The sequence below is a fragment of the Nematolebias whitei genome, chromosome 1, assembly GCF_014905685.2.
Source record: "Nematolebias whitei isolate Nwh7 chromosome 1, NemWhi1, whole genome shotgun sequence".
NCBI lineage: Eukaryota > Metazoa > Chordata > Actinopteri > Cyprinodontiformes > Rivulidae > Nematolebias > Nematolebias whitei.
Window position 1 is genome coordinate 59101211 of NC_056498.1, and position 22122 is coordinate 59123332.

General features: G+C 38.2%; 1 protein-coding gene across 1 annotated transcript in view; it reads right to left on the minus strand.

Moving 5' to 3' along the window:
- The window catches only part of arid5b (AT-rich interaction domain 5B), a 110598-nt gene that overhangs the window by 85336 nt on the left and 3140 nt on the right, over nt 1–22122 (minus strand). Inside the window, 1 exon segment of the mRNA XM_037697499.1 lies at nt 5778–6073. Coding sequence (XP_037553427.1) covers nt 5778–6073 — 296 coding nt within the window.

Consider the following 22122-nt stretch of genomic DNA (forward strand, 5'->3'; position numbering starts at 1 on the left):
ATATATATATATATACAGTCAAGGCCGAGGAGCAGGACATAAGGTGTCTGAAGAAATAATGTGTCACTCAGCAAGGTTCAAAACACATGTGACTGTTTAGTCAGTGGCATTTTGCAGGCAGACAAATAGAGTACAGGCCCCAACAGAGGGTTTGTCATAATGGGTGAGCAACTCGACACAAAGCGTGTTTAAAGAGCAAGCTGAGCCTAACTGGTGGTGGTAAACACGGCTTGTCAGGGCTGAGATACAATAAAAAACAGAGCTTCCTCCACACATGGACTTAATAATTAACTTGGTATAAATAGATTTACCCCACGCACCCCCCACCCCCCCCACACAAAAAAAAACAAAACACACACAATCTGTTTATCATCTAATCAGCAAACGCAGACGATGACAGTTTCACATATAATTCCGCGAATCGTTATTTTTATTCCCAGCCAGAGCTGACTGGGCTCTAAAAAGCGGGCTGCGTTTAAAAAGGAACTGACCTCCGACCCTTTTGACAGAAGAAAAACAAGCACAGTAGGTCATGGGTTGGTTCCTCTTGTCACTGCACAGCGCAGCAAAAATAAAAAAATAAAAATAAAACACTGCAAAACACACTGCAGGAGAGGCAGAGGACAAACAAACACCCAACCAAAAAAAAAAAGATCATTACTCAGGAAGTTACATCATACCTCAGAGCTGAGAACACAACTGTATCCGTAATCTCATTCTAATAAGCCAGTTCAATAAAAAAAGGTGATTTGAGATTGAGATTAAATCCAAGACGCAAAAGAAGAGGAGTTGTTTACATGTCACATATCTGATTCTGTTGTACGAAGTGTGAAAAACACAATCTATAAGTCATAGCTTACATTTATACCCACTTCATCGTGACACCACGTGTTCCCACTTAGCAATTAACCTTCATGACAGCAGCACACTTCCTGAGCACTGTGAGCTCTCAGGTTCATATCTGGATGAGTCACAGGGACGAATTAAAGTCCTGATTCTGCAGCGAGTCCCTTACAGATTTATGGCTCCGTGTTGCTCCACAAACATTAATCTTTCTTCGCACTGTAACGGTTCTGAAGAAGAGTGGCCTGTGTGGGAGGTTTTTTTCAGCGTGGCTAAAAATGAACCACTTTGCAATGTTTACTGCTTCTGGTTGGCGCTTTCCTTGTTTTTAATCACGTTTACCGCTACAGATGTTGCGTTTCTATGGATGCTGAGCTTAAAAATGTGGTGTAGTAGTAGCTGACAGTCATTCACAACGCATAGTCTGACGGCTAACAGATCATGTGAGTGATGGTGTGAAATTGTTTTCACCAATTACCTATAATTATGTTGTTTTAAAGCCCTGGAAGCATTCCTGGAAGTAAAGTAGGCCTTTAATGGTGGCAACGCTTCCATCGAAATCCATTTTTCTTCTGTACATTCATCATCGCGTGACTCGTTCCACAAATTTTGTGCCATTTCAATAATTCATATACTGTATCAAAACATTCAGCTCATTCAGGACATTCTTGCTATGATTTTTGGTGTTTATGCAATTTTAACTTTTTGAAATATTCAGCTTTTTTGGCCATGTCTCATTGAAAATGTATGGAGCTTCTCTTCACATCCTTCAAACTCTGTGTGCTGTTTACAACCTGTTACTGCACATATCAGCTTATGTTCTGGTTTTTTTTCAGCTTATATGGGCCAATTTCAGCTTCCTTCAGCTCTTTTCAGCTATTTCTGCTTACTTCAGGTACTTTTTCAGTAATATTTTGTGATTTTCAGCCTTTTTTATTCTACATTTTTTGTAAATTTTTGCCTTTTGTGATCCTTTCAAATAATTTTAACCTTTTATGTTTTTTTCAGCTTTCCTCTGCTAATTTCAGCTACTTTTCTACTAGTTTCAGCTTTTTCTGCTTACTTCGGCTACTTTTTTTAAGTAATTTATGAATTTCAGCCTTTTTTATTATACATTTTTTATAAAATTTTGCTTTTTGTGATCTTTTCAAATAATTTCAACCTTTTATGTTTTTTCAGCTTTCCTCTGCTAATTTCAGCTACTTTTCTACTACTTTCAGCTTTTTCTGCTTACTTCAGCTACTTTTTTTTTAGTATTTTTTTATGAATTTCAGCCTTTTTTTATTCTACATTTTTTGTTAATTTTTGCTTTTTGTGATCTTTTCAAATAATTTCAACCTTTTAAGCTTTTTTCAGCTTTCCTCTGCTAATTTCAGTTACTTTTCTACTAGTTTCAGCTTTTTTCTGCTCATTTCAGTTTATTTTAAGCTAATTTGACATTTGTTTTAAAATCTCTGTCTATTTCAGCTTATTCTTCTCATTTTGGCCTTGCTTCTGCTCTATCCAGCTTTTTCTACACATTACTACTGTTTTTCCGCTGCTTTCCACTATTATTTTCCTACTTTCAGCAAATGCTGTTCAACTTACATTACCAGGTTAATGATGAAACCTTTTCAGCCTGGTTTCAACTTATTTAGCAAAAATCATTCAGCAATAAGCATTCACACTGCATTTTTGTAGGAAATGTCATTTCTGTAGTTACATTCATGCTTGTGTGGGCTGGTTTACCGTTCCTCTTTGTTGCTGGTTTTATTTATTTTTTATTTTGTTTATAGATTGCATCTGTAAGTGCTCTTAGCTGACTCATGCAGTGCAGATTAGTCTTATGGGGCAAAGTCAGCGAGAACTGGAGTTGGCTCAAGCGAAGGTCATAAACTGGCTCGAAGTTGTCGGGACAATTTCCACCTTGTAATGTCCAGTAAGTAGTCTGATTTGCTGAGAGCAGAAGGTTTTGACAAGCCCTTTAATTGAGGTTGGCCTGCAGGCACCTACACAGCACTTAAAACATTTCATCCCCTAAAATTATATCATCTCAGTGTTTGGACGGTTATTCTCTGATCTGTGCAACTGCAGCGAGGAAATGCATGCCTTGGCCAAACCTGTTTGCTGGGAAATCCATGGTCTGTGCAGCCAAATAGCTTTGACTTTATGTGATTTCACTCCGGCAGCAAAAAGACGCTGATTGTGGGAACGCTGATTCAGCAGCCACACTATTTTCTGTTCATAGTTTCTTATGGGCATGGTTTGTGCTATTTTACCCTCTTGTACATTAACACATTCAGCTCAGTTAGTGATGTATGACTTTTAGTGTTTGTAACTTTTATATATATATATTTGTATTTATTTCACTTACTTTGCAGAAGTATTCCCCATAGAAATGCATTAAGATCTCTTAGGTTCCTTCAGAAACGTTCTGAGATCAACTTCAACAGACCTCTCTGTTTTCATCTTCTTATCCTCTTTAGCTTTTAACAACTGCTGTGCTAGTTTTCACGTTAAGCTAATGTTTATACAAATTTTAACTTTTAGCTATGGTTTGGCTCATTTGACCTTTTAGCTACTGTTTAGTTAATTTGAGCTTTTAGCTAGTTTTATTATTATATAAGCTTTTAGCTGTTGTTTTGCTAGTAACAGCTTTTTACCTGTCTGGTAATGTTACTTTTTAGCTAAAGTTTGGTTCTTTTTTAGATTTTTTGCTGAAATGCTGATTTTAGCTGATAGCCACATTTAGGCTAATTTTATCTTTTAGTTACAGTTTAGCCGAATTTTAGCTTCTACCTGTGCTTTTGCTAATTTAATGTTTTACAAGCTTTAGGTAACAGTTTTACTCAGCTTAGTTTTGGTTAATTTTTACCTTTTGCTTTGGATCTGGTTATTAAGCTTTCAGTTAAGCTATAGCTGAATGTTTTTAGCATTCAGTGATTTTATCTTCTAGCTACTGTTTGATAATGTTAGCTTTAAGCTCCAGTTTTACTTGGTTTAGTGTTTAGTTAATGTTTTGTAATCTTAGCTTTCTGCTACAATTCTAGTCATTTTTATTTTTAGTCACAATTTAACTTAAACTTTAGTATTCAGCTACTATTTTGCTAATTTAAGCTCTTAGCCACTGTAATTTAGTTTTTTTTTTGTTTGTTTGTTTGTTTTTGTTGCAACAGCTCTGGTCATTTTCGCTTCTAATGGTTTTGCTAACATTAGCTTTTAGTTATGATTAAGCTGAATTTTAGCAGATATTATTTTGCTAATTTTGTCTTCTAGCTACTGTTTTGATAAAGTGAGCTTTTAGCAACAGTTTTATTCATGTTAGCTTTTGTTTATGTTAGCCTTTTGCTTTTTTTTTTTTTTTACTGTAATTACAATTTAGATTAACTTTAGGATTCAGCTACTATTTGGTTAATTTTAGTTACTGTTTTACTAATGCGAGCTTTAAGCTCCAATTCTACTTGTTTTAGCTTTTAGTTAAGGTTTCATAAGCTTTCTGCATTCAATTCTGTTAATTTTTACTTTTAGTTATGATTTAGGTTACCTTTAGCATTCATCTAAGCTCTTAGCTACTGTTTTGCTCATCTGAGCTTTTAGCTCCAGTTATACTAATTTTAGCTTCAGTTGAAATTTTATTTTAGGTTTGTGCTACAGATCTAGTCATTTTTGCTTTCAATGGTTCTGCTGCTTTTAGCAGACCCATTGCTAAAAGCATAAGTTCTGATGGTTTTAGCTTTTAGTTATGATTAAGCTGAATTTTAGCATTCAAATATGACTTTGTTGATTTAAGCTGTTTTGCTAGCATAAGCTTTTAGCTTATTTTAGCTTTTCATCAGTTCTGTTTTTTTTTCATTGCTTGTTGCAGTGGATCTGATCACTTTTGCTTTTAGCAACTGCTTTGCTTCTAGTTACAATTTAGCTGAATTTTAGCTTCAAATATAGACTTTTATATGTAGTATACTCTTATTATTTTAGCTTTTGTTCTAGGTTTCACTGTAACAGTTCATGTGATCTGCACAGCAAATCTGTCTTCATGCCAACATGAGCTAAAAGTGTGTGATTTCATTCAGCTGCTGTCTCTTCTGTTATTGGGTTTTATATTTTCCAGATCTAATCATTGAGCTGGAATGTAAAACACTTTGAGATGCAAATAAGAGTTTGGGAAAGAGGCGGAGCTGACATTGCGCAAAGCACAATCGGAGTAATCACTGAGAAATTGTTTAAAAGCTTCAGGATGAGAACTTGTCTAAGCAGCCATAAATAGCCTCCATTTTTTTTTCTCATGAAAGGGAAATGTGATAGCTGCTCTTATTACTCAAGAGGAAAGAATGTAAGTAAACCATCAGCGGAAGAGTCAAGTACAAACACGGCTTTGTCCGCCCTTATAAACAATAAAATAAAAACAGCTACAGAGGATCATCTCCACACCAGGAGCAGAAAAACTGTCATTAAAGTGTTGATGTGTCATTAAATTAAGTCAGAGGGGAAACAACACAGCTTTTGTTTTCTAGCTGCTGGAAGAGGGAAAAAACCAGCAGCGCAACGATGTAACCAAATCCCAATCCCCGCTCAACCAGTGCGCAAATATTGCTCCTTTTTGCGCCAAACGAATAAAAACATAAACAGGAGCTGACAGTGTTGTCAACATGACCCGGCGCCCCCTGCCTTCATCTTTTTTTTTTTCTTCTTTTCTTACAATTTCGCAATTTCCTCTCCCATATATGTCACTGCTTGACATGCTTTTAGCTGCCAGAGGAAAGATACAAAGAAAAAACACAAAAACAGCTGAAGTGGCAGAGCCCAGGCGTTTCTAGAGCACAATTAACCGCACAGGCTGCGTGCACAATCAGCGCAGCAGACAATAAAAAGTGAACTGGAGATGACAAATTCTTGCACTGCGTGCACAAATCCGCAATAAAACCCCAAAAGCTGCGTGATCTGGATCCGGGTCCTACCTCTCCATGCTGAGCCGCCGCGCGTCCCTGGGGAGTATCCTCGGGTAGGAAATAAAGTTTGGAGCTGGATAAAAGTTGCCTGCTCGTCCTCTCCTCCCAGAGGAGCTGCAGCTCCGCTATGCACACGGGCTCCTCGGGTCTGCAGCGCACGAAGAAAAAGTCTCCCAGAGCCAGGATCCTGGGCTTGCCGCCCCGGTGAAATTTAAAGGCTTTATAGAAGATATATGGTCCGTGTAAGCCGCAAGACGAGCCCACCCACTGTTACAGAAGGGACAAGAAATTAAGATCAGCTCGAGCTAGACAAAAACAGCGCGTCCATCAGCATCAAAACATAACACATATCGGGATTTATCTCAAATTTCTGCGCGTAAAACCAGCCTATATATATATTATATTTTTTAATGTCCAACACACAAAGGAGGAATGCGCCAAAGTTTAGCTGATGTGGCACGTGTTTACGGAGCTAAAACAAATGTGTGGATGAAAACAAACGTTACCTTCAGTGAGTTCGGCTCCATCTCGACGTTATGAATTGATTAAACTCAACACGCTCTCCAAACTTGCTGGCTTGAATGGATTGCCGGAGGTCCTGGAAGGGACGTACCCCCTAAGAGTTAAAACGCGCTGTTTTCGTCTTTAAACCGACGTATAAAAAACATTGTTTTGTCACGAAATGATGCATTAAACACTTACTTACTCCACTTGTTAAATATGTTGGAATATATTAACGATGATTATTTTTATATGCATTATATTTAAGAAAACCGCATTTATTGCGCAAAATATTTCAAAATACCTTAGAAATATTACATATATTTAACCATTAATAACATTAAGTTCTATATATGGTTATAATTCGTGCTTTGGAGTAAAAATAATACAATTTAAGCGCAAAATTATTAATAAATTTTGCTTTTTGGCGCATTTTTGGCCATGCCCCTTCCAGGACCTGCGTAAAAGACGTTCAATATGAAAGCACATTTCTCACAGTAATGACGCTGAGGCGCTGCTGCTGTGGATGCCTTCAAGAAACAATGTTACATGGAAGTTAATAGGTCCATCAAACGATTCCTGAAAAGGAAACGTGGAGGGGCTGACTGGAGCCCAGAACAAACTGTGGGTTTTTTATACTTATAAATATATGACTCGCAGTTTAATGTTGAAATATATTAAAAATATGTTTTATTTATTTTATGCCGACAATAAAAAAAAGACCGAATCACGCCTTTAACCAATGTACACAATCAAAACTTCTAAATACAATCATGAATATTGATTATTTATTGGATTCGACCTATTTTCGGTTGTGTCAAGACATAAAATATTCTCTTTATAGGCGTCCACTTTTCCACAAACTTCACGGTTTCTGTTTACACCTATTGTTCTCTGCTGGCTGCATTTTATCCACTGACTGCAATTACAGTACAGTGTTCAGGGTTTTCACAGTACCGTGTTTGTCCACAAGGCGTCGCTGTTTCACCACTTTCTGCAGCCTTTGCCCTGCATTTCCAGCCCTCAGATCTCAAAGCAGGCCTACTTTCTGACACGAGCTATTTCAAGTGCACTATTACGCAATGCGCCTTTTTATTTGTCCTGAAATAAAGAGCAGAGCATGCACTGATTTACTGTTTTCCTGCTCATCAAACCCACTTGTTTCCCCTCTTTCTGTGTCAGATAATTATCTCAAAGGCGGATGAGTCAGGTCTAAATGTAGGTAATTATAGCTCCTCTTCCCTCCTTTTCAAATATTGCATTATGCATTAATGCAGAAAACTAGTTGACGTAATGTCCTGTGACACTTTGATATTTTAAGTACCAGCTTGGAGAATTGGGACGAGGTGGATTGCAGAGGCTCATTGTCTTGCACAAAGCTGCAGAGCAGTGTTCCTGCAGTGAATCCAATACAAAACCGCAGTCCCCGGTGTTATCTCTCCTGATTTCTCTCGCAGTCATTTCAGCAGTCGAATCAATGGGGTTGCATTGTTAATGCCAGCCAACATAATAATGAAGTCGCTGGTTAATCAATGGCACCATTCCAGCTCTTATCAGGCAATTGCGATTGTTTGCTTGTCAACAGGTAGGGAGCAAAATTAAGATGCAGGCATCGGCGGGAGTTCAGTCTCACTTAGAGAGATTGAAATTGAAAAAGGAACATTGAGTGTGTGCTGAAAGGGAAACTAATATGATAACTAAATATTTGGAGTGTCTTTCACTTGAACAGGAAGTTACTGAGAGCTGTTTTTCTTCCGTACGTTTTTATTGTGCCATTTCAACAATTCATATGACAAAACGTTCAGCTCATTCAGGATATTCCAGCTGTGGCTTTTGGTATTTGTGCAATTTTTCCTTTTTGAAGTGTTCAGTTTTGTCGGCCATGTTTTTCTCATTGAAAACGAATGGAGCTCCCTTCAAACTTTACTGCTCATTTCGGCTTTTGTTCTGGTTCTACTGTTTTCAGCTTCCTTCAGCTCCTTTTAGCTTCTTTCTGCCTATTTCAATTTTTTTCTCTTTTAGCTTCTTCTTCCAGCTTTTTGGGGTGGGTTTCTATGTGGTCCTTTTAGCTCATTTCTGCTTACTTATTTTGGCTAATTTAACCGTTTTAATGATTTTTTGGCTACATTTCAGCAAAGTTTATACTAAGTTCATCATTTTGGCTACCTTTAGCTTGTGTATGATATTTTTTCTGCCTTTTTTGTGCTCTTTCAGCCTTTCCATGCTAATTTCAAAATTTTGTGCTTTTTCAGCTACTTTCAGCAGATTTTCTGCTCATTATAGCTGTTTTGTGCTCTATTAAGCTTCTTTCCTTGAATTTAAGTTTTTTTGGCATCTGTTAACTCAAGCTTTTTACACTCCTTTCAGTGTTTCAATATTTATTTATTTTACTCATTTAAGCTTTTTGTGCTCTTTCAAGCTTCTTCTTTCTGCTTTTCAGCTATTGGCATATTTCAAGTAAGCTTTAGTGTCTTCAGCAGCTTTCAGCAAAACCATTCAGGATTCATTCATACTGCATTTCTGCAAAAAATGCTTTTTTTCTGGTTAAACTTGAAATGCATATGGCAAGTTTTGGTCAAAAAGACACAAAATTAACAAAATACATCAATTGTTTTTTTTTCTTCTGTCTGGCCTTTAAAACACCGAAAACTGCTGATTCATGATCAGAAGCCCAGCATTTCTCAAAGGAAAGGGCGTCATCCAACATTTCCAACTAAGACTTTCTTATAATGGCCTTTTTGGTCGAACCCTACAGATGACCTGATGGAAAAATAATCAGTGTGTTGTGAATGATTGTCAGCTACTACCACGCCTACATTTAGCTCAGTATCTGTAAAGTCGACTGAGTTATAGTCCTTTACGTGTTGCCTAACATGGATTAGCTTTGGCAGACATGCTGGATTAGGCTGACTCCAAATGTTGATGAGCTTCAGATGTCCACGCCGTGATTACCTCCCGAGAGTTTCATTAAATATTTTATTATTAGTATTAAGATCATTTCGTACAAACTAAGACACAGACACGAACAAGTGGGGGGTAATCAAACGAGCACAAGCAAAGATAACGAGAACCAGCCTTTTGATTTTTTCTTTTGCAGCTCAGCCTGATCGTCGTTTGCTCAGCGGCTGTAAACAAGTGATATCGGTGAGGAGGCCGCCGGTCAATATGTTTATGTTGCTCTGAAGAGACTTTACTCTAAGAGCACTCAGCGGTTATGTCAGGGGTTTGTTTCCCCACAATCGAAATGTTTTTTTGTGCTTTGGTTTAAAAAAAAAAACTAGAAGTGCTTTCTTCTTTGACTTTAGTGCATAATCACTTCCCACTATCTAATTGTCATTTCCTTCTATGACATTGACATTTAAATCACATTTAAAACCACAAGCTTAATATTTTAGGCTTCTCTTTACAGACTACTTTTTATGCTGTAATCTGTGGGGTAAAATCAGCTTAAAGTTATACAACAGCAGATAATTACATGTGTACGTCGCATATGTGACCCCCAGATGAAATACAAAGAGCCTGATCTGATTTGTCATGAAGGATTTTGTGTTATTTTACTTCTACATTGTAGAATGGCTCCAGATTGAAGTGTTAGAGAAATAAAAATCATGCTCACCACAACTTTAGCTGATTGTAAATATTTTGATTTAAACAAATCTCAAATACATATCAATAGCAATCATTTGTCTTCGCAATACTCCGCTTTTCTACCAGTCATGGTAAAATAATTTGACTTATTCTGTGTTGTGAGGAAGTACAACATAGTAAATACAAACCTTTACCTTTTTCAAACTTATACAACCACAATAGAATCCTAAAAACTACAGATGTTGCATTTTCTGTGAACCGACAGCTTGGATGAAGGCTGAAGTTGGTTGAAGAAGCTAAAACTGAGTTGTTCAAGCTAATGAAAGCAGAACATGCAAGCTAAATAAAACAAAATGCTAACTAGAAATAGCAAAACAGTAGCCAAATCTAGCATAAAGCTAGCTAAAGTTACAAAAGGCTAGTTGTTTTTTTGGCTGCTTCCTTCTGTAGGGTTCACCACAGCAAGCTCACATGAAATATTTAGCTTTTGTTCTACATCAGACGATCTTTCTGATAGACCTGGGCTCGAGCCTGCAGATTACATGACAGTGGCTAAGCTACAAGTTTTAAATGATAAGTAGCATAACTAAAAAGGAAAAATGGGAAATTTCTAGCTGAAATTTAAAGTAGTAAAACAGTTGAAAGTTTTATAGTTGCAAAAGCTAAAAGTAGCAAAAGAACAGCTAAAAATTGCAAAAGGCTAACTAAGAGCTAAGGATACTATGTGCTAGCTAAAACTACAAATATCAAAACACTAGACAAATGCTAAAAGTAGAACATTTCTAGCTAAAAGCAAAAAATAAGAGAACGGTAGTTAAAAGTAGCTGAACGCTATCTAAAATTATTAAAAGGCTAGCAAAACGCAAAAAACACAACAACAACAAAAAACGCAAAAAAGGCAAATGGAATGCAAAAAGTAGCTTAACAGTAACTGAAAGATAAAAGTAGACAATTGCTAGCTAAAAGCTAAAAGTTACAGAATGGCAGCTTAATGTTAAACCACTAGACTGAGGAACAGCTTCTACCCTGAAGCTGTTAGATTTGTAAATCCCTAACCAGGATAATCACTGTTAAAAAATTAAATAAATAAAAAATCACTGTAATGCCATTTTAACCAACTTATCTGTGCTGCTGATTATCCATGCTGCTGATCTCTTGCCATTTGCTGCTGCGTTCATACCCATCTGCTCATTACAGACTCATGTTCAGGCTGCTGTTTAATACACCGTATTATTTTACATTATTATTCTTTAGCGTATGTGTTTCTTTTTATACTTTATATTTTTGCTATTTTGAGTGTAACTGGGACTTGGAGTACACAGTTTTCGTCCACCTCATGGACCACATGTGATGCGAATGACAAGAACCTTGAACCTTGAAAAGTAGCAAAAGTTTAGTTAAAAGATAAAAGTAACAGATTTGTAGCTAAAAACTGAAAGTGTCCTATAAGAAGACAAAAATAGGGCAAGCAGATTTAAACGAGATCAATGATTTTAAAGACATTTAAGTGATTTCACTGCATTGAGAACGATATTTGTAAATAAAGTTCAGTCTGTCTTAGGTGGAGGAGTTCAAGAATCTGGGCATCTTGTTTCTGAGCGATGGTTGGATGGAGCAGGAGACGTATCGACAAACTGCAGCCTCGTCTTCAGTAATGAGGGTGTTGCTTCGGTCTGTCGCGGTGAAGAAAGAATCGAGTCGAAAGGCAAAGCTCTCGAGTTACTGGTCTGTTGACGTTCCAGCCCTCACCTGTGGTCATGAGGTTTGGATAATGACAGAAAGAACCAGATCCCGGATACTAGTAGCTGAAAAGTGAGCTTGCTTCGTAGGGTGGTCCGGTTCAGCCTTGAAGATACGGTGAGGAGTTCCTTCATTGAGGATGCTCGGCCATCTGATTAGGAAGCCTCCTGGACTCCTTCTTTTGGAGGTTCTCCAACTGGAAAGAGACCTGGTGGCAGACCCAGAACTCACTGGAGGGGTTGTAAATATCTTATCTGGCCTGGGAACGCCTCAGCGTCCCCCAGGAGGAGCTGAAAGTGTCCTCGGGGACAGGGGTGTCTTGGTTTCTCTCCGGGACCTGTTGCCTCAGCAGCCCAACCACAAATAAGAGGATGGATAGAAGAAAGTTAAATATTTTTAAAAGTATACAAGTTGAACACAAGCACCCATCTCCAGAACGATCTGAACATTTTAATACACGAAGAAACAAAACAACACAAGTTAACAACAGATTCTAACAATAAATTGATGCGTTTGATATTTTGTTCTGAACTTCAGCTGATACTTGAATGAATTAAAGCAGAAACATCTGAAATGTACTTGAACAAATGAGCTCTACCGGAAAAAGAGGTGATATAAAGCACTAAAACACCCACAGTTCTCTCTGTTACTACATGAGTCATCTACAAGGAGGTACTTCTTACCTACAAAAAACGAGTCTGAGCGTTCTTTTTATGCGAGCGATGAAAGCTTTCAGTGTCATGCTAAGCCTCACATTTCTAATTATGTTTCCAGAGGATTATGAAAATCTACAGATGACTAAAACAAGAAATTAGGCCAACGCACTCGATCTCCTTCTTATTCCACGCGCACAATTGCATTACCCCCGAGGATATCCATCTATCATCAGTGGAAAGCCCTGAGACATTAAATATCCATCAAGTAAATTTGTCCAGGGGAGAACGTTTCAGTCGTAACTTTACACGCGTGTCTTTGTGCCTCGGTAATCCCGGGACAATGGGACCCGTCTGCAGAGTGACTTCAGGAAAAGGTAACAGGAGATCTGAGAGATGTTGCAGGGGCTAATTTTAACCTCCCGGACTCATTATAAGGCGGTTTTGCATTTCTCTCCATCGCAAGCGAGTGGACGGCGAACACAATTCGATTATTGGGAGGATCACTTTTAATCAGGAGCACGTTACAAACTGGATGAGCCTGCGCGCGCTAACAGCAGGTGGAAGCTGTAGGTTGAATATTAACCGAGTGAGCTCATAAATATCTGCGACGGCTTCACATCATCAAAGCAGCAACTGCATGCTGCGATTGTTTCTGTTCGCAGCAGAGTCGGAGGGATGAAGCAAGGCTCGCTTTTTGTGCTCATCCGTTATCGCACGGTGATTCCCAAACTTTTCAGCTTCTGACCCACAAGACTCAAACAGCACGGCCTCCTGACCCTGACTGTTAAAGAAAACATGGGTAAAAAGACGTTTAACAAAACCCACTTTATGTTTTGACCCTTTACGGCTGCTATTTTTGTCTCTTTGGAACAGTTGAGGCTAAATAGGCTGACGTGCAGTCGTTTTTAAAGTTGGTTTGACTCCTGCAGATCTTCTAAAGACCTTTCTCTGGGTGTGTTGTGGCTCACAATGGGTCCTGACCCCAGTGTTGAGAAACACTAATCTCATATCCTATATTTGTGCGAAAGTTTAATTCACACTGTTGAGGTCTGTTTTTCTTCCGTATAGATTTTGATTTGTAACTCATGTGCCGTTTCAACAATTCATATACCGTATTTTTTGGACTATAAGGTGCACTTAAAATCTTTAAATTTTCTCAAAAATCAACAGTGAGCCTTATAATCAGGTGCGCCTTATGTATTAATTCTGGTTGTGCTTACTGACCTCGAACCGATTGTATGTGGTACATGGCGCTCCAAAATCTGTCAAAATGTTTTAGTTTAGCTTAATGCGCCTTATAATCCGGTGCGCCTTATAGTCAGAAAAATACGGTATCCAAATGTTCAGTTTATTCAGGACATTCCTGCTGTGACTTTTGGTGTTTTGGCAACTTTTACATTAAGAAATATTCAGCTGTTTCGGCCATGTTTATCTCATTGAAAACGAACGGAGCTCTCTTCACATTCTTCAAACCGTTTTGTGCTGTTCAAAATTTTTTACTGCAAATTTCAGCTTTTTTTTGGTTCTATTTTTTTGCAGTTATTTTCCAAGTTTTCTGCTTCTTTTTTCTGTGTTAATTTCTGCTTTTATTTCCTGCTCATTTCTGCCCTATTCAGCTGTTTCTACACGTTTCTGCAGTTTTTACACTGATTTATGCTTTTATTTTTAGGTTTTCAGCAAATGTCAGCTGTTCAAATTCAACTCACATTAACAGTTTAGCAAGAAACATTATTTTCATTTCAATTTCCATCCATCCATCATCTTTATCCGCTTCTTCCTTTTTGGGTCACTGGGGTCACTGGTGCTCATATCCAGCAGTCACTGTGCAAGAGGCGGGAGACACCCTGAACAGGTCTCCAGTCCATCACAGGGACACATAGAGACAAACGAGACAAACAACCATTCACTCTCTCACTCACACAGGGACAATTTAGCAGCCTAACGTGCATGTTTATGCTATATGAGAGGAAATCGGAATAGCAGGAGAAAACCCACACATGCACAGAGAGAACATGCAAACTCCACCCAGAAAGGCCCCCGGACCGGGATTTGAACTAGGATAACCTGCTCGCTGAGAGGCAGCAGCTCTACCAACTGATCCACCGTGCTGCCCCTAATTTCAGTTTCTCTAATTAAATTTCATTTCTGCATTTTTATTGCTCGCTGCCAAAAAGCCATTTGTTTTTTGTTACCTTTAGAGGATCTTTCTGGTGGGGGAGTGGTGGCGCAGAAGTTAAAGAAGGTGGGCCTGTGATCTGAAGGTCGCTGGTTCAACTCCCTAGACTGACAACATCAAAATGTGGGTGGGAAAGGTGAAGCACCCACACCTGCCTCTACCCTCATTTACCCCACTCTGGGCCCTTGAGCTGGGCCCTTGAGCAAGGCCCTTAACCTTCACCATCTGCTCCCCCGGGCACCCTAGCTCCCTGCTCCACACAGAGGGTTAGGTTTATGGTAAGGATCAGATTTAGTCCACAGTAATGAATAAAAGTCAAAACAATGTCTAACGTGGATAGAAATAAATTTTCTCATGAACCAGTGGACAAATCTTAATAAAGCACTCAGAAAAATGGCTATAACTCAGTCAGTTTTACAACTGCTGAGTGGTAGTAGCTGAGAGTTATCTTCAACATATTCTCTAAGAAATAACAGATTGCCTCATATCTTTGACACCAAATGTTGGAGTCAACTCTGTCTGTTTTCTCAACATCGTGCATAACCACAGTTCTACAACTGATAGCTTTTGGAGTTAGCCTCCATTAGCCACAGCTAATTAACCATAAAAAATAGCTAAAGTTCAGTCAATTTTGCAGAAATGTAGCTAAAAATTGATGCCATAGTTGCCAATAATGATTTCTAATCCATACTCCGAGCGCCAGCAGCAAATCAGAATATTAAATGACATCGCGTTGTTTTCAAGATACGCCCAAAAAGAGCTAAAGTTTCTCAAGATTTCTCAAGAGAAGCATTCCTTCAAGTAGTTCCAAGCCTCCACTTCAGCATCTTTGCAAATTCATTACTCAGCACCGAGGCCTCCTTTCTTCCAGCGTGCCAATTACTGCACTCCTCCACGGCTGATCACATTTAAAGCCACGTGTTTACAAAATATTTATGTATAACTGTGATTCATAAAGTAGGTTTTTGCTTGGCTTACTCTGTACGGCTGCCATGGCAATGAAGTAATCACCTGAAAAACCCAATTTCACATTCATGGGCAACTATTACAGCAAAATTGTTTGATAATGTCAAGTGAGTCGTTTTATTAAGCGCCACACAAATGTAATCATGCAGCCGGACAACGTGAATTGGAGTGCACACGGTTGTTAACATTAGTATGGGTTTTATGTTGTTACCGCCTTGGCAAATGTAAATTCTCCCTTCAGAGATGGAGAGCGCTTCGCTGAATCCCAAATGTGCAAAACACAAACAAAATAGGCAGCTTCAATCCCTTTGCCAGCTGCATACACATCAGTACACACACATTTATATTTCCCCCCCCGCCATCTGAAACCAGGATTAGAAGCATGAATAATGTATTTATGCAAATGTGTGATGGGTATAACTATAAAAGATGAGAGTGATTGAAAAGGCATTTTGTTAGATTGAGTTACGGCCGCCTGTGAGTTATGGATCCATTGGGCTCAAGGAGCGAGTCAAACACCGCTGAGGCTGAAAAAAAAGAGAAAAAGAAAAGTTTTTTTGCCTTTTCTTAAAGCAAAAAGGTCACAGTGTCTTCCTTCTCTCTGTTGAGGAATACATTAATACAGGAGCTGATGCCAGCATTTAAGAGTGAGGTCATTGCTCACCATCTGTGCAAAAGGCTGCACCTGAAATGTTGTGAAATAGCCGCAAATACCGCGTATAAGTCGACTAAACGCTGCAACAGTCTGTTTGAGCAACAGCCCCACATCATTTGTGAAACGCCGTCGTGTTTTGTGCAACGCCTGGAACAAAAATAGCAAAAAGGCTGAGACCGAGAACAGAAACAAAAGGTTACGTTTGGAAATATGAATTGGAGTCCCTCGGTTTTCCATTACAGTCTGGCAGCTTCCCGCCTGAGTACACATAATATAAAACCTCATCATTAAAAATGTATCTAATGCTATAAGGCAGTTTAGCAGTCACTTGAAGTTGCCATGGTGACAAGGGGGTATTTTGAGGCAGCTAATGACCTATGCAAAACCCACTCACTGTAAACTTTACTCAAGCTAAATGAGCCCACTGTTTGTGCTGTGTGTGATACATGGCTGAGAACTTAATCCTCAGCTTTTTTTTTTTCCACGCGGGACAAATTAAGGTTGTTAATATCAATGCACAACATCTGTGGTCTGTTTACTGTACGAGCAGAGTAACAACCAAAGGCCGAGGCCAAGCTGCATAATGGGCTTTTGTTTTGACTGCTAATGCAGAATTTATAACAGTTGTCATGCTGAGTTCAAAGACAAACAGATTTTTTTTTTAAAAAAAGACAGAAATGTGAAAGCAAAAGGAGAAATGTTTTAGGTGTAACTCAATATGTTTGTCTCTATTTTAGGGGGGGGAACTTTTATACGTCATGAAATAAGCTTTTGAAGAGAAGCTATTTGTCCAATAACAGCTTGGCTTGTTGCAGCTGTCAGGGCTGAGACAGGAGGAGTCATGTGTTACCCATTTAAACCCAATTTCTCCCCATGCAAATGCCTGACATGTGTTGCTGTTCAGGAGTTCAAGCAGGATTTCTTAGCGCAGCGAGGCCAGATCTGTTTTTAACCACCTGGAATTTACTGTTTAAATGAAGCTTATATTTGTGAAGGCAAGCCACATGTTTTATATCAGACAAAGCTGATATCAAAGTGGAGCTAAAGAATAAAACAAAATCCTATTTGGATGAGGTACATTTCATGGCTGCGATAAAAACATATATTAAAAAAAAATCACATGGAGCTATAACTGGGTGTGGGTCTTTTTGTTCTTTAATATAAATGTCAGATTGACTCATGTGTCACTTTCAGAACTGCTTGAAAATGATGGTGTGGAGCACCACCTGTTGGGTTACAACAGTAATGGCAAAGTGAGACTGGATTACAGATTAATTGACTCAATCAAATTATAATAAAGGTGTTATCAAGCGTTAACTTTGGTCCAAAATTGCTTACAAAAGTCACATTTTAGCTGTATATTTCTGCTCCAAAGTCTCAAACTTCCACTTTATGATTTTTTTTTTTTTTTTTTTGGTTATTGTTGCTCTGAATACATTGTTTATATGAGGCAGGCAATTTTAAACTTCTCCAATTTTCTAATTGTTGACTCTCCTGATATATTTTTGGTTTGCAGTTTTAGCAATTTAGTTACTAAATATGTACAAAAGTAAAAAAAAACTGGGTTAAAACGCCCTTTAACAAGCTGTTGAGAGTTTAAACAAGAGCTTCTCAGTTGAAATGCAAATAAATAAAAAAGTTTTAGCCGGGTCAGATGAGTCAGAACATGAACTGAATCACTTGGAAAACCCAAGAAATATCCAGAACATAAACTCCTTTGTTTATGATGTACCAGTACTTTATGTTGATAGAAGCTCCTCTGCTCCAAGTAATCTGGATAGCAGAATACAAATAACAGGAAACCCTGAAAAAAAGCAGTTCTCCTTTATTGGCATAACTTCTCTGTTTGTTTAATTTATATTTTGTTTAAACATAATTTAGTCTCAGATTCTGAATTAATCAGACCAACATTTAGCCTTGTGTTTTCACTGGTCATCACTTAAGGGATGTAAAAAAAAAATTAAATAAATAAATAATACTGTTTTGTAGTTCCACAAAGTGAAATTAATTTGTTTTGAAACAGAAATGAATTAAAATGCTCTAAAAAAATCTTGTTAAATTTAGTGAAAGTGAGTGCAGCCTAGTTGAATTGCATGGTTTGTACGGTAGCTCAGAAGGGACAAACACTGACTATAAAGAGGATCTTTCTTGTTTTTAGTGACCACTGTAGCCTTGGGGGTAAATGTACAGAAATGCAAAATATTAATTTAGTTTAAATTAATAATCTGTGAAATAAAAATAAAAAACAAACAGACCTCTTAGATCTTTAAAACTAGAAACTAACCTCAAATCTGCACTCAGACTTGAAAGTAATGAGTTGCTTGTTGTCCAAATATCTTTAGGTGTGTGTGTGTGTTAATAGTAATGTGCTTTGGTAGTTTATGTAGTTTGTAGTATTTTTCTTAAAGGAAGCTTGAGTTAAAACTGTCACTGAATGACTAAATTTTTCAGATTTACTTCATGATGTGAAGTATTTGCGCTGGAAAGCATTTTCCTTGATTGACTGAGTAACAAACGAGATGTCATATTGTTCGACACAATGGACCTTTAAAAATAGTACAGAAATACAAAAAAATCCCTCTCGAGGAAGAACCCTTTAGCAGAACCAGACTCAGGAAAAGCGGCCATCTGCTTCAACCGGCTGGGTTTGAGAGGAACAGATACACAATGGAAGGTCCAGAATCACATGTTAAAATAGAAATAGTATTAAATGAAAACTATTCAATGTTAACAATTCATTTAAGGAAATTAGGTCAATTTTTCCTCCAGTAGTCTAAGCTTAAGACAGCATAACAAACCAACCCTAACTATAGGATTTATCAAAAAGGAAAGTCTTAAGCCCAGTCTTAAAACTGGACAATGTGTCAGCCTCATGGACAGAAACTGGAAGTTGGTTCCACAAGAGAGGAACCTGAGAACTGAAAGATCTTCCTCCCTTTCTGCTTTTGGAAACTCTAGAAACCACAAGGAAACCTTCAGTCTGAGAGCAAAGTGCTCTGTTAGGAAAATACGGAACAATAAGATCTCGAATATACGATGGAACTAGGTTGTTGATGGCTTTGTAGGTTAGAAGTAAGATTTTGAATTCAATTCTGGATTTGACAGGGAGCAGATGGAGAGAAAGTGAAACTGGAGAGCTCTGATCTCTCCCACTAACTCCAGTTAAGACTCTGACAGCAGCATTTTGGATCAACTGAAGACTTTTTAAATAACTATTTGGACACCCAGATAACAAACCATTGCAATAGTCCAGTCCAGACATGACAAATGCATGAACCATTTTTTCTGCATCATTTTTAGATAAGATGTTTCTAATTTTAATGATAGTATGCAGGTGGAAGAAGGTGGCTCTAGTAATGTTTTTAATGTGGAGGATAAAATAGCACCAAGATTTTTAATATTAGAGCTGGGGACCAGATTAATGCCATCCAAGGAGGGAGAAAGACTGAAAAGTTCATTCCTAAGATGCTCAAGTGCAAAAACTAAAACCTCAGTCATGTCTGTGTTCAAAAGCAGAAAATTTATGGTCATCCAGGTTTTTGTCTTTAAGACATGCTTGTAGTCTAAGTAACTGATTGGATTCATTGGGTTTCACGAAAATGAAAAAATGAGATGACAGTAATGAGACAAAATGAGATGACAGCACCGTGTTTCATTTGCTTCAGTGAAATATCGTGACCAACCAAAACCAGCTGAAGGACCAACGTGACGAAAGCAACAAGTTGTGCCAAATCGTTTTTATTTTTCTGCTAACGATTGAATTTCAGGATCTATAAAGAAAAAAGCTGAAACCGTGAAGAATAATTTCATCAAGTTGACTTTCAGTTCTTTGAATCTATTCATGACTTGACAGTTATGGAGAATCACGACTTGCAGCATTTAAACAAGGCCTCTTTGTACGAGATGACTGAGCTGCACCGAGGGACTCGCTGCTCTGTGATCAGTGATCAGAGCCCCTCGGACATCTCTGTCATTTTCATTTCTGCAGAGCTGAATCTTGAACAGCGTCTCGCCCGGGCCTCGTGTGGAACGGCCTTTTTGTCTCAGCCGACAGAGGAGAGACACAATGAGCGTCTGTGGTCTAAAGGAAACACTTTTGATTAATTTTGTTTCAAATATCTACTTTCACCCCCAGGAATCTGGACTCTGCATCTGGATTTTCTCTTTCAAATCTTCCCCACCTGAAACCCTTGTCATGATTTCCCTCACATGATGCAAGCTGTAATATGATAGGAGACTGTTTGGAACAAAGACAGGAAAAGTGCGTCTCCTTTCCAAGGTCATCGGTGCTTCCTACCTTTTGCTCTCTGCTGCACTGAAAGAGAAGATTGACTGCAGAAAAAAACAAGAGCGTGCAGCCAAGTGGGGCAGAATGATGTGTGCACGTGCTTTTATAAAGGCGTTGGAGTGCTCTTTTTATTTTTTGAAAGTCACTGCAGCCTGGCGTGATTTTTTTCTGCAAATAGGCAGTGGGCTCGCTTTAATTTTTCACAAGTTCTTCTTATTAAATACAATTACTGAGAGAGGAATGGACTTTTATATTTATTTAGGATTTATTTTTTGGCCAAATGGCCTTTTTAAATTGGTGGTTGCCAAACTTTTCAGCTTCCGACCCACAACACAATGGCATCAGAGACTTGTGACCTCAACTGTCACTACTAAACATTAAGTCAATAAACAAAATCTAATGACGCCACAAATGGCCTCAGCAAGTTTTATAATGTTTACATTTGTTTATTACTACAATTTATTTTTATATTTTACACTAATCATTCCAAAATATTTATCAGAATTCATTTTTAAACTTGATCTGTCTTCTAGAAATCCTCGCATGACCCATACTTGGTGTTTTATGACCCACAGTGTGATCCCAACCCCAGCTTTGGAAACCTTTGCTTTACATGGCATCACATGTATTGTAGCTTCATGATATTGTTTTTACTGTATCATTTGGCTTTAATGAATGCACATCCAATCTAATTTGTCTGATTTCTTCTAAGAGAAGATTTCAGCTCAAAACATACAAGAATAATAATTTTCTAAAAATCTCTCTTTGGCTTCAAAACCAGACTTAACCTCAACATCATGACGTTGGTTTGAAACGACAAAATGCTGAGGCTGCAAAAATCAAAAGATGAACTTTGACATGACCTTCAGAACAATTTTAAACTCGCAATTTTAATTCTCTTTTCTGTAAAAAAAACCAAACAACAACCTGGCAACAAAATGATGATGAAAGTGACTTTGAATGTGGCTAGGCTGCCGGTGCCAGATGGGCCGGTCACATCCATCTCTAGGGTTTAAAGAAAATTGTCAAATAAAAAAAGAAGAAAATTTCCATTAAGGACAAAACAAAAGCCTCAATAATGTCAGAGGAGAATGGGCAGACTGGTTCAAGATGACAAAAAGCCAACGGCAGCTCAAATACCCACTAAGGTCTGCAGAACTCCATCTCTGAACGTGCAACACGTCCAACCTGCAGGTGACACTCCTGTCAGCTAACAGCAGGAAACTGAAGTTCACACAGACTCATCAAAACGGGACAATAAAAGATTGGGAAAATATTGCCTAGTAGTCACGGGCTATTGAACTAGGGGAATTGGGGCCAAATCAAGCCCATGGGTGAGCTCAGTTCGGCCACCAGTGGATTCATTTTTAAATAAAAAAGATTTTTAAACCATAAAACAAACTTAATGACAATACCAGCTGGATGTCCGGCTGCTGGGCTCTTGGTTTTCAGTAACCTTGGCCCCCTGAGCAATTTAGTTGTATAGACCTGGGTCTGATGAGTCTCTTTAAACCTCAGAGATGATAGGGGAAAATTCCAGTAGACCAGTAATTTCTGAAATACTCAGACCAACTCATCTGGCACCAACTACCACCACATTTGACACTTTTAAACCATTGTCTTCATCATTTCAATGCCCAGTTTGAACTTAAGCAAGTCATCTTCTCCACACCTAAAGAGCTGCCGTCATGTAACTGGCTGTCAGTGTGTGTATTCGTGTGGGGAATATTAAGGAGCAGACTACTTTGAATTTATATATATATATATATATATATACACACACA